At 43.3% G+C, this 12,624-nt stretch overlaps 1 protein-coding gene across 1 annotated transcript in view; it reads right to left on the bottom strand.

Moving 5' to 3' along the window:
* Positions 1-2,745: 2,745 nt before the first annotated feature.
* Positions 2,746-12,624, bottom strand: part of map3k10 (mitogen-activated protein kinase kinase kinase 10) — a 47,212-nt gene continuing 37,333 nt past the window's right edge. The window contains exons 4-11 of the mRNA XM_003454835.5: positions 12,030-12,205; positions 11,378-11,624; positions 9,767-9,889; positions 9,556-9,694; positions 8,860-8,972; positions 8,478-8,776; positions 6,711-7,236; positions 2,746-4,875 (exon numbers count right to left, since the gene is read on the bottom strand). Of these exons, the coding sequence (XP_003454883.2) occupies positions 4,481-4,875; positions 6,711-7,236; positions 8,478-8,776; positions 8,860-8,972; positions 9,556-9,694; positions 9,767-9,889; positions 11,378-11,624; positions 12,030-12,205 (2,018 nt within the window). The 3' untranslated portion in view covers positions 2,746-4,480. The remainder of the gene's footprint in view (positions 4,876-6,710; positions 7,237-8,477; positions 8,777-8,859; positions 8,973-9,555; positions 9,695-9,766; positions 9,890-11,377; positions 11,625-12,029; positions 12,206-12,624) is intronic.

The raw sequence follows: 12,624 nt of genomic DNA on the forward strand, positions 1-12,624 counted from the left end.
TAATTTATTCTACTGACCCGACTCATGATGCAAAGTGTGAGTCATATTTACCAAAAATGCTTGTTAAATCTCACATTATACATATCTCAAACCTAATTTAATCTAATGCATGAGGCCTACTTACTGTAGCTGAGGTGCTGTAATTGTAGTGTTACAGTTTGATTTTTTTTAAAATAAGCATGGACGATTTATTTAGGCTAATAATTAAAATTATTATGGAGTGCACTGAGGATCTGGTTCGACCTCTGATGTGTTGAAAACATGAGGCTGTGAGCAGGGTAAGAGGCTAATATCACTCCGGCATGCTTCATTCTTGTAGCGGTCTGTCTGTGTGGCAGATGGTAAGAAGATGTGACAGAGGATGATGGAAGCAAAGAGAGAGAGGAAAATGAAGGTTACCCCGAGGGTGATGGGAAGGATGAGGAGAGGATCAAAACTGAAGACACAGACAATATTGGAGGACATAAACATTGAAGGATGAGACAGAGGGAGTAACAGAGAGGGAAACACTGAGGCAACTAAACCGCGTGCACACAAGTTAAGGACCAGAACTCAGAGAACTAAAATTAATGCTCAAAATTAAAATTAAAAAATAACCCAAAGTCAAAACTTGACCTTCGAGACACTAGAGCAACAAGGAACCCTAAACAGAACCCCAAAATCAAGTATATTCTCTAAATATTCAAACCCCAAAACAAAACAAACCGCAGGATCAGCCCCTCCAGTCAGACACAGGCATGCTTCACACACTACATAAGAATTAAACTGACTTAGCTCGATTTCTTTTAAAGCTTCGTCAACCAACACAACACATCGAGGTCCATGGGGAAATTAAGCTAACCTACCCAGTAGATATGTGACAAGGCTGGTATGTTGTGGTTATTAGATGTAACTCGGTTCTCTGATATTGATAGGTTCTTTTATTAGTTTCTTTCTTTTTGGGGGGGTTGCTTTTCAGTAGAGGACTGTAATATTTCTGCAGGATTTTCCACCTTTGAATCAGACTACATCATCTGAAGTGATCTATCCCATTGCATCCTGAAGGAAATGGTGGCATGAGGGCACCGAGTTTTGTTTATTAATATGTTCGGGATAAATCTTCATTAGTGGTTTAATGATCTGATGAAGATTCAGTTTAAAAAAAAATTAAAATAATAAAGTGAGTCCTTCTGCAGATCTGACGACGCACCAACTGGCAGGCAATCTGGTTAGTTGTTCACTTTGAAAGTGAACAGAAAACACACTCACACACACTCCATGCCTGCCTCTTTTTGCTCTCTGTCCTCCCCTCAACACTGTCACCACCTGACCCAACCTACTGCCCGTGAAATATGTCTGCAGGGACACAAGAAGGGGCGGACTGTGGCATAAAAAATAAGAAATATGGTGAAAATATGTGTTGAGGGGAAAAACAAAGAAGGTGGCAAACATGAGAGACTCATCACAACAGGACAAAAGACAGATGACGTGTGTGTGTGTGTGTGAACCAGACGTGATGTTCAGCGTGTTGAACCCTCTCTGCTGTCACTTTATCGCCTCTCTCTCTGCTCTTCACTTCATTTTCAGGCTCATCGTCCATTTTTTTCGCGTGCGTGTGAATGTGTGTTGTTGCTTTTAATAGCATCACCATGGAAGTGAAGAGGGGTTGCTAGGTAACTGGCTGGCGTCTGAAAGGGTGTTTGATTGGCGGTCATACTGACAGACACAGCAGGAGAGGACTTGTGTATGTGTTTTGTGTGTGTGTAACATCTGCATGCACCGCGTTTGAACCATCTTTACATTGCGAGGTTGCGGCTCAAATCTCACATTTTGTTTGCATGTTGATAATTTATTTATTTCTCACGTGTCACATTTCACCTGTCAGTTTTTGTTAACTGTGCTAAAATGCACGCGAACACATTCACGTGCCATCCAGTGCAGCTGCAGTGTCAGGAGGGGACAACGGGAGAAAAACAGCAGACATGGGAAAGAAATGACATCATAGGGCACAGTGGTGACATCTAGAGGAGTTTGCCTGCTGCTACAGGCGCCTTTGTCTCTGCTGCTGTCAGGAGTGGAAGCTCCCACCAGTGTGAAACGTGAGACAGCAGCAGTGTGATATAACCAAGACCAACTTTAGAGGTCCTTTAATTATGCCCTCCGTCACCTCTGCTACATTTTAAGAAGGAAAACGGCACGTCTAACTTGTCTATTTGTCTTGTCGATAGAAGACTGCTGACTTCTCGCATGCTTTCACTGAAAAGACTGAAGCACAGGTTACACTGAAAACCAGCCTCCAACACTACATCTAACAGTTTTGGGGCTTTTTTGGTGAGTGCACATCTACAGCGCTCACAGAAAGTGAAAAAGAAAAAAGGTCTGGATAACTGGATAACCCCATTAATAAATGAAGTTTTCATTTATAAACTGCATTTTGTATTCACTCAGGTTATCTTTGATTAACATTAAAATGTGTTTGATGATCTGAAACATTTAAGTGTGACCAGCAAGGGGGCAAATGCCTTTTCACAGCACTGCATCAGGCATCTCTGAAGCTCAGCAGCTTATAATTCACATCAGAACCATTGAGGAGGATAAACAGAACCGCGGGAACAATAACATGCATGTTTCATTTTGGGGTGAAGTGGCCCTTTAAGTGCATTTTGTTGATAATTTCACACCTCAGTCTGAGCCCGATGCTTTCAGTTCTACTTCTTCATCTGACAGTCTGTGACTTCGTGACAATAACAAAACCAGATGCAGTCGTGACACTGAAGCATCTTTGTTTTTATTTTATTGTCTCTCATTCGTTTCACATTTACTCATCATTGAACCGTAGAAACGTCACAGGTTGAGACCGAAGACAACATGGATGTTTCAGCTTCCCAGGTTTTCCTTGGTTTTTCATTTTATACTAAACAAATATATACAGATATCCCAGGAAGAGCATCGCAATCATAATTAACCCTTTTCCATAATAACAATAAATTTAATAAATACTCAGTGTTCTTAACCACACAATGGGAATGAGTTTGGGCTCACCCTTCAACCAGTGGGATCATCATCCCATACAAATAATAAACATGCGCGCGCGCACACACACGCACTCACACCCACACACACACATACACACAAAGAAATCTGCACAGTCAAGTAAATAACATCTGTAGCCAGGATGAACCGTCCTCTGTTCAAAAACTACTCCGGAGATAAAAGTTGATTTGTCAGCCATGACGGGAGCACTTTGTGCCGAGCTGGTCCACCAGTTGCCCAACTTAAAGTGCAGGTGACATCGAACACAGCAGGTCAAAAGGAGAGGAGGTGAAGTTTGAAATCGAGTGGCGGGCTTCTGTCAGCGCTTTCTACTTTGTGTCCGTTTCAGTGGTGTGAGCAGGATGGGACCAGACTGCCGGTCGGTAAGGAATGTCTCCATAAAATTAAGAAAAGACCTAAGAGAGGAACAGATGTGTGGCAACCAGTGGTCTCATTTTAAAGAAGTGCAAAACCGTTCACATGTGAAATGACATGCACTGAAAAAGCACCAGCACACAGAAACAGGCGTATCTCCTTAATCCACACGTGTACAGTAATATATATATATATATGTACACATTCACACACAGAGACGCACACCGGGGGTGCAGGACCAATAGAAAAACATTTTTGCTAACAGGCTGCAGCAGGGATGGTGCAAGCACTGAGAAAATAAACTCTGATTTTTTTTTTTTTTTTTGTAATTTTTACTTTACAAGGCTGAGGATATATAACCAAGTCCACCAGTGAGAAAAAGGCTTTTTCCTGTCTCGAGTCTAGGAGAGAAGAGGACGACAGATGACACGTGTGAGGATGAAGAAGGTGGAGCTGATTTTATAGGGCATGTTTGTGCACTGGCATGACAAACAGTGTGCAAAAAAAGAACAAGGACACAAGATTTTCACAATATCAGCGCCTCTTTTTTTTTAAATCATGAAAATGCTCCACCTTCAGGAAGAAACATGCAAGCAGAAAGTGGAAAGCTACGCAGACGGGCAAAAGCACAAGCAGATGGACTGAAATGAGCAGTTAGTGAAGTCACAGAACGGTTGTTTGAGTACTCGAATGGCTTTTGAGGAAATGTAGCCTGGTCATAGGGCAGCAGGTAGAGATGGTGTTTCCGGGCAGGAAAAGAAAGGTAAAGTGGGAATGGGCATGCTACAAGGCTGTTAAAAAGGCCTCTTGGACCCTCAGTGTCGTGCAGGTTAGTGAGCACTATCAGCGAATGGCTTTCTGTGAGGGTTTAACACCTTATTAGGGCACGCAAGTGAGGTGGGTTGCATGAGGGTCCTTAAAACAACAAGACAAGAAGTGGGATGTTTTTGCAAACTTCGGTGAGAGTGCACTTTGCTCGGCTCAGACATCAGTAGGCGTTCCTTGTTCGGCCCAAGCTGTCATGTCCTGGAACAGGTCTGAATGCAAAAAAAAAAAAAAAACCTTAATATGTTCATTTATTCTTTGATTTTTACTACGAGTACTGCTGCCCACATAGGGTGGCAGGCTGTAGCTGCCCACACAGAGGAACAGTGTGGTCCAGATTCTGGCCCTCCATGTCCATGTCCATCAGGTTGGGTTGCGCCGCACTGGCGCTGCTGTCCCCTGAACCGAGAGGGCTGTCGCAGCTGCTGCCCGGCGATGAGCTCAGGGTCCGGGAGAGAGAGCCCAGCTTCCAGGGATCAGGTCTTACCCGGGACGGCGTTGGCCTCGGTCGGGGGGCAAACTCTAGCGTCTTGGGCCTCTCCAGGGGGCTGATGAGGCTGTGAGGGTCCGGGTCGGGGATGGGTGGAGCGGGAGCTTTACGCCGGTGAGGGTAGATAATGGCAGGGTCAGGTAGTCGGGGGATATCCAGCTTTTCCTGCATACCTAAGAATAAAAACAGAGGTATGTCATGTATCAAGCAAACACTTCGTGGTTTAAGCTGCTCAGATACGTAAGTGTGTAGTAAAATAAATGCCTGTGGGCTGAAGCCAAAGATGTCAAAACGGATGTTTTGCATCAAATCTCCTTCTCACATTTTATGCACAAAGCAATTAAGTGAGAAAATCATCTGCGGACTAACTCACTAGAAAATATTCAGCAGCTGCAGCTGTAGACCAGATAATGAGGCAATGTTTTGCATATGTTAGCCCACTAACTGCAAATTTGTGTATAATTTATGTTGCCTTAGATCTTTTATTTTGGGAAAGTTTGTAAGAAGTAAGTACTGCAAGGTATAAGCAAATATTACAATTACATTCAACACCGGGGGTCATCTTAGTATGCATACTGCAGCGAGAAGTCCAACATAAAGTAAGAGTACACAAAGAAATAATAAAACAATAAAGAGGGAAAACTAGGAAACACAAGAGTACGGCAAGAGAGCTGGCAAGTGGAGCAGCTGCAGGTATAAATACTGAGAAGACCAAATAATGAGTGAACACAGGCGTGGCACAGGAAGCGCGGAAACTACCTGAAGTGTAAGGCAAACCTTCTTTTCCTAATTGCAGCAAAGGCGAGAAGGAGAACTGACAATGGTACAGCAGACGTCTGCCCCGCTGAAACTACTATGTAGTAGTTTCAGCGGGGCAGACGCTGGACTACAAAATGCAAATTTAACATCATGGCAGCATGTTGTCATCCTCAGCAGCAGATTGGCATACTGAATTTACCCCACCTCTCGCCATAGGACAGCTGGGTTAGGGTGGATGGATGGATTTTTTTGTAGCTTTAGTAAAACTGTGTGCATCCATCACTTGTCCAGTTAACGGTCAGAGTGTTGGAGGCCTATCCCAGCTGACGTGAAGTAAAAACTTTAATCCTGAAGGCTGGCAAATAATCATGGACAATACTAATGCAAAGCGAAGCACTGAAAAACCTTAAATGCACTGTGATATAGTAAACATTACCTATAATCTGATTAAGAGAGGCAACACCATGAGATAAAGTAGATTTTATTACAGCAACATAAAGTTCAGAGTTCCACTGTGAATGGAAAACACACCTATAATTAACATTTACATGATCTGCACCACTTTGTTGGGTTTGTTGATCATTTTGCATCACAGTGAGTGGGATGTAATCATCTCCTTTCCTTTCATGAAGGGTGCTCCAGTGTAGCATCCACTAAAGGAGGTTATAAAGGAGGTACTGAAGCTGCCCTGCAGTTACTTCAGGGTCACTTTGCTCAGCAAATTTGACTCGAGTGTACCCAGAGATTTCAAAATAAAGCAGGATGTGACTAACACAACACAGGTGGAATTGACTGTGGTGGGGCATGTGCTTGTAATCGATGCACAGAGGAGAGATAGTGGATATATTGGTGAAAGGATGTTGAAGATGGATGAAAAGATAAGACCACAGAGGAGATTTGTGGATGCAGTGAAGGAGGACATGCAGAGGGTTTGTGTGACAGAAGGGGATGCCTGGGATAGGGTGAGATGGAGGAAGAAGAAGCTGAGGAAGTTGTTCTGTACAGTTATTCTGGAAAATCCTTCACAGGCTCTCATTCGACCATGATGCACCACAGGACACCACAGGAGGTCATTCCTACCTGTGACACATGGACTGTTTTCATGTATAGTATCCTGTTTGTATTATTTTTGGATTAACATACTGCACGATGAGTGGAGTGCCTGATTTTTAACATTTACTTTTAATCCCTGAGATTAATAAAATACTCTGATTCTGATGACAAGTTAGACTAGATTTGAGTCCCGTACCTTTGTTTGTTGTGATGTGCGGTGGAGGAGGCATGGGCATGCTCCCGTCTGACGGCGTCCTGTGGTGTCCCAGAGTTTGGGCTCTGGGTCGTATCGCCCCGTCTGAAGGGGTGCGTCTGTGTCCTCGGTTCATGGCCATGGCTGCAGATACGTGGGTGGGCGTGAGCGACTGGTTGGGCTCCTTCTTGAAGCTCTCGGCCCGCAGGTCCAAGAGTGGGTTGAGGGTAGGCGCTGGGGGCGCCGCCGGTGTTCTGACCCCAGCCATCGGGGTGAGGGGGTAATCGTCTGGGTCAGAGGGGAGGAGGGACTTGGTGGAGTTGCAGTCCGACAGAGAGGACAAAGAGAGCAGTGTTACGGAGGGAGAAGGGTCCAAGCAGGGAAGCGTGGAGTCGTGGTGTCTGGAGAGAGACAGAGAGAGGTTTCGGCTGGGTGGAGAGGTGCTGCGACGGAAACGTCCCGTCCGCTGGAAGAGACCATCCTTCTTCTTACGCTGCTCCTCTCGGAGGTCCTGCTCATCCTGAAGCACCTGAAGACAACATCAGATCACAAAAACGTGCTGAGCTTTACTCTCATTCTGAGAAAACACACACCAAATACATAAGTTTAACAATTCAGCTGCTACAATGTGACCTGCAAATAAAATTTTGGCCCACTGTCTTTGCTTCTCTTAAGCTCTCTTAAGTTCCTGTGACAGCATTTCAGTCAGGTTGATGTCTGGCCTTTTAATGGATCAATGCAGCATTTTGTCCAAAGTTCTTGTGGTTTGTTCAGCCGCAACTAGAACTTTCTAAGATGTTCACTCCCAGGAAGTTTGTGCCATTATTTTAACACATGACTAAACATTCCAGATATGCAAAATGCCAAAGCATCGTCTTTTATAGAGGTGCTCAAACTTGCTGATGATCATTTAATCAAGTGAATTTGATTATCAGCACCTGGTTCCTACTGACCCTCTTAATTCCTCTGGAAGTAGTAAAGGTATACTCAACTTTCAGGACTGCACAGAGCTCTGTGAAAACTGTCCTGTTTTTCACAGGATCATAAAGTAATAATATTGTCGACCTGTACTTTAATAGGAAACATGTTTGACTCAATACAAAAGATCAGGTCTGACTCAGGAGCATCCCACATTTCTCACTGATAATATGAGGGCTTGTTCATGCTGGTTTATCCTTCATAAATGATTCAAATGAGTCTGAGGAGTCCTGGTATTATAGATTCAGAGACATGATCTCTACCAGGCACTGATTTTATACTAACAGGTAATAAACCGTCTGCAGGAGGAGGCTGTTTATGTGGAGAGGCCATGTATTTAATAAAGGGGAATCATGTGTGTATGAATGAACACGTCTGTTATTGTGTAAGAGAGATTGTGTCTCCAAGCAGGACATTAAAACACACAGATATACACAAATAAACAGGATTAGCACAATAACATTTCACACACTCACAATCGAACTGCCTTGAATAGCAAAAAAGCATAATAAAATCTTCTGAATATAAAACCATGAATCATATCTCATGAAGATGTATTAAGTAAAAAATAAATTCGTTGTGGGGGTTTGAGGAATAAAAACTAAATGTCCAGACTAAACTCGACATTTCAAGAGCAAAGTCACCCTTGACCTTTCAATTTTATTCTCTAAATGCAGCAAAAAAAATAAAAATCCAAATGCCAAATCAAGAAAAATCTCCTTCCTCGTGCAACATGGCTTTAATCTTGCTCCAGAGTTCAACCGTATCTCTCCCAGTTTCAGGGTTTCCTACCTGCTGTTTTCCCAGCTGTAGCAAGTCTTGTCCGAGACCCACCGAGGCGAGCAGAGAGGCGCAACCCAGCAGGAATATATCGCTCTTCTTCCTCTGACTGAGGCGACGAAGCGAGTCCTGGTAGCTCACGCCCGTTCCCAGGCCTCCAACCGCTTGACAGGAGCCCATATTCCCAACAGCGGGCACCATGTTGGGCCCCAGGCTGCTCCACAGGGAACCCGAGTCCTCCATTGCCCCGTTGCTGCTCGACTCCGAGGGCAGCAAGGAGCCTGGCGATTCCTCAAACTCACTGCATTCCTCTGTAAAAGACAGAGAATTGATTAAACTCATACTTGTGATTGCGTGAATGAGGCAGAACGCACAGTGAAATGAAAAGACTCACCCATTTCATTCAGGCTGGAGAAACCAGCAGTCATGGGGGCATGTTTGGGGGACTTGCCCAGATTTGGCGCGCTGGATGACCAAACTTTGCTTCCCTCTGCGAGAGACTTCAACCTGCCAACAGGGAATTTGAATTAGACTGGCAGGCCATCAAGACTCTTATTTTGTAATATATTATCAGAGGCAGGAGATGCTGTGAAAAATAACATTTTTTTAAATGAAAAGTGACATAAACCGGTCGGGTCGATGCCACTTGAGGACGCGATTCATACAAAACGAAGATGATTACTCTGCTTCTGGCTTCTCCGCTCACTGTAATGAGATATTGATCTAAAGGTTTTGCTTCTGTGTGTTATCCAGACGAGTATCTGAAGAAGCCCCTTTTTCTTGCCTGCAGGTGAACAGACAGTGGGCCTTATAATCCTGCAGGTGTTGACACTGCAGTTTCATCAGGTTTATTGAGTTTTTACAGAAAACAAAGCTCTCTGTTCAAAATTAAAGAGCTGTGACTTTCTGTGCCTGTTCCTGGAAATTATTAACCACAGAATTCATAGTTTATCAAACCGCGTAAGTGCGGCCTGTCACTCCACATACAGTGCTGTCAAAAAGACTTCTCCCCCTTCAAACAAACCTTAGAAAATACTAAATAATCAAAGCCAAATTATATCTTTAACTTTGAGCAAATCTGTTGACATACTTTTCCTCGCCGCCCACTCTCTCTTTCTGATGGGTGGAGCTCGGGCCCCAGGTGCGTCCTTTCTTCTTATTGGTCGTCAGGTCTTCCTTTTTACACACAGCGCTGCGACCCCACGTCTTACTGCCATCGCTCGGCGTCACTGAGAAACACAGCTAACATTCAATAAACTCCGTTCCACATCCTCACTAGACTTATTGACGTTAACACTCACATCTGATAGCTCTCAGCCGGGGTATGACCCCGGGGCTGGCAGGCGGGGTCGTGCTCTCGCTCCCCTGGGTCTTCCTCTTGTCCACGCTGGGCGACGCCTGCACTGTGATCTTATGCTCGAAGCCTGCAAAGACAGGGAATATGAGAAGCATTTACATGACAAAAGGAGAGATTAATAGACAAAGAACTCACAAACAAACTGGGGATTTGGAAACACACAAAACAAGGTGCAGATTTTGAGGATAAACAGAAATTACATCAAAAGGAGGCACACAGGAGGCGTCTCCCCATCTATTGTATTAGAGATTTAATACACCATGAGAACATATATTTTGGATTTCCTACATCCTACTCTAATTTTAGGGATAATAAATTGACTGAAAAGCAGAGTTAAGTTAACTTTACTTATTATTGGGTTACAGCTCGCTCAACAGCAACACCGCATTGGAAGAGTGTCATTCTAGGAAATGCAGTGACGGAAATTTTGAAGCATATAAACAGATTCATGGGAAAATTATCTCTAAATTATATCAAGGCCTCAGGAAACAGAATAACACCAAGTACACTGAAACACAACTGGGAAAAAAGAACCAAACATAATCAAAGTAATCAAAGAAGATTTTTAATATCAAAAAGGACTGTTATTTATTCAAAATACTGATAATTGCTGGTTAACAAAAAAAAAATAGCTATAAATGGTATAAACCTGACCTTCCAAGTCTTAAATAATGGATGGAGCGAGGGAATACTTTAATGGATTTCTTGCTAAACTCTAAATGAGACGCCTTTCTACAGATGTGGAAGAAATGGATCACCTTCATGTCAACTACCATTAATTCTACCATTAATGGTTTGGACACCTGGGCCAGTATACTCTGAGAATGCAGTGATGTTTGGAGTATCCCACCTGTTCGGTTTTTCTTCTTAAAACTTGCTAAATAAAAAGCGATTCAAGACAAAGATGAGTTGACTGATGAAAAAACACCAAAGACATGCATGTCAGGATAACTGCTGGCCTTGTGAATGTAAGAGTGAATGGCTGTTTCTCTCTGTGTTAGCCCAGTGATAGACTGGTGATATCTCAGTAAGCTCCAGGACAAGCAGTAAAGACAATGTCTGGATGGATGCCATGCAACGCTCTTTGTTAAACACACATCTGAACTGAAAGGCTGCTCTCATAAAACCTGCTTCTTTCAAAAGTGTTACTTTGCATTAACTGTGTCCTAACTGTAGCCGTTAGGATTAGCAAAGTAATTTGACGGGTTTTTCTTTCCACCTTTAAAGGTGGAATACTTAAACTTCTGAGAAAGTAACTCGACGCTGAGACAATAACTTCAAACTTTGAGTAATTGAGTATAAATTTTGAGGAGATGACCCAAACGTATTTACTTATGGATGACAGAAATGCTTTGTTTTCAGTGGCGGAAACGAGCTCCCAAAGATTAGGGAAAGGACATATGAGGTCATTCTTTTAGGAATATTCAAATGCAGCCAGTGTCCTAAATTTTCCACCTGAAAATACCCCATGTAACAGGAAGTGACATCATACCACCTTTGTGCACCTGTTTCACTGGATTAAAACTGTCCAGGTGTGATTCCTGTGTGCACCCACCAGAGGGCAGACTGATACAGTTGCTGTCTCTGCCCAGCTTCAGTAGTCGGCTCTTCTTAAAGTTGCCCTTCCTCTTCTTGACGCTGGGTTTTTCCTGGTACATCTGGTGGATGATGATATTCAGCTCTCGCTCAACGATGTCGATCTCCCTCTCTGCCAGCTCCTGCTCCCTCTTCCGTAGCTGCTCCTCCTGCTCCTTCTGCTCCTCGGCTGCTCGGGCCAGCGCTTCCTCCCATGATCTCAGCTCCTGCAGAGAGGCAGGGGAAGATGAAGAGCTTACCGCAGCACCTCTTTTGACACCTCTTTTCTGGCATTTTATTTGCTGCTAACTTGATTCTTATTTGCAGAAGCAGCACACATGTGACAGGGTGAGATTCCTCTCACCTCCGTATGAAATGTGACTTTTATTAAAGCACTTCTGTCTGAATAAATCAGCTCAGAACAGGAGAAAAGAAGAGCAAACCAATGTACTCACATTTGTCCACTTTTAGCTGGAAACTAAAGTTCTGATTTACTCATTCTGTCTTTGTACGATGTGAGTTCTAACCACAACATTGAGCATTATAGTACAGAGAGCATCTGTGCACACATACGAGCGTTTTAAAGTATTTTTATACGCAGACATGTTTTATAAAAATCCACCATTTCTCACCTTCTCTTTGGCCCTGAGCTCGTCGAACATCTGCTGGATCTCCAGCCTCCAGTCTTCTTGTAAGGAGTGAAAGGACTCCAGAGGCATCTGAAACATGGCCGACTGCTCGATGGCCAGCAGTCGCCTCAGGATGCTGGTGAACGACGGCCTGCCGTGAGGGTTTGGGCTCCAGCACTCTGAGGAGCAGCAGACAGTAAGAAGCTGTCGTTTATTATGGATTTTGCAGCTGTAATCATGAGTTATAACTATAACGTAAAATTACAAGCACACGTGAAATAAAGTGCCACTTAAGTTGTGTTTGCAATCATTGAACAGATGCTACTTTTTCTTAATTAAGTGTAAAATTGTCACAGAAATTTCAAAGATTTCAAATATGAAACATTTAAAAATACATAAACACATTTTTTTAAAGGCATAACAAATGTGGTCTTACGTAATCAGGCTTCTAATGTCAAAACATATTTTCACAATATATCAAATTTCACACAACGTCCTTGAAAAATCTCACTACCACGCTTACCCAAATAAAGACTTTAAAGGAGGGACGGACCTAATCGTAATTATGTATTTTAAAAATGCTGAATTATGGTAGAAG

Source organism: Oreochromis niloticus, linkage group LG14, assembly GCF_001858045.2.
Source record: "Oreochromis niloticus isolate F11D_XX linkage group LG14, O_niloticus_UMD_NMBU, whole genome shotgun sequence".
NCBI classification, from domain to species: domain Eukaryota; kingdom Metazoa; phylum Chordata; class Actinopteri; order Cichliformes; family Cichlidae; genus Oreochromis; species Oreochromis niloticus.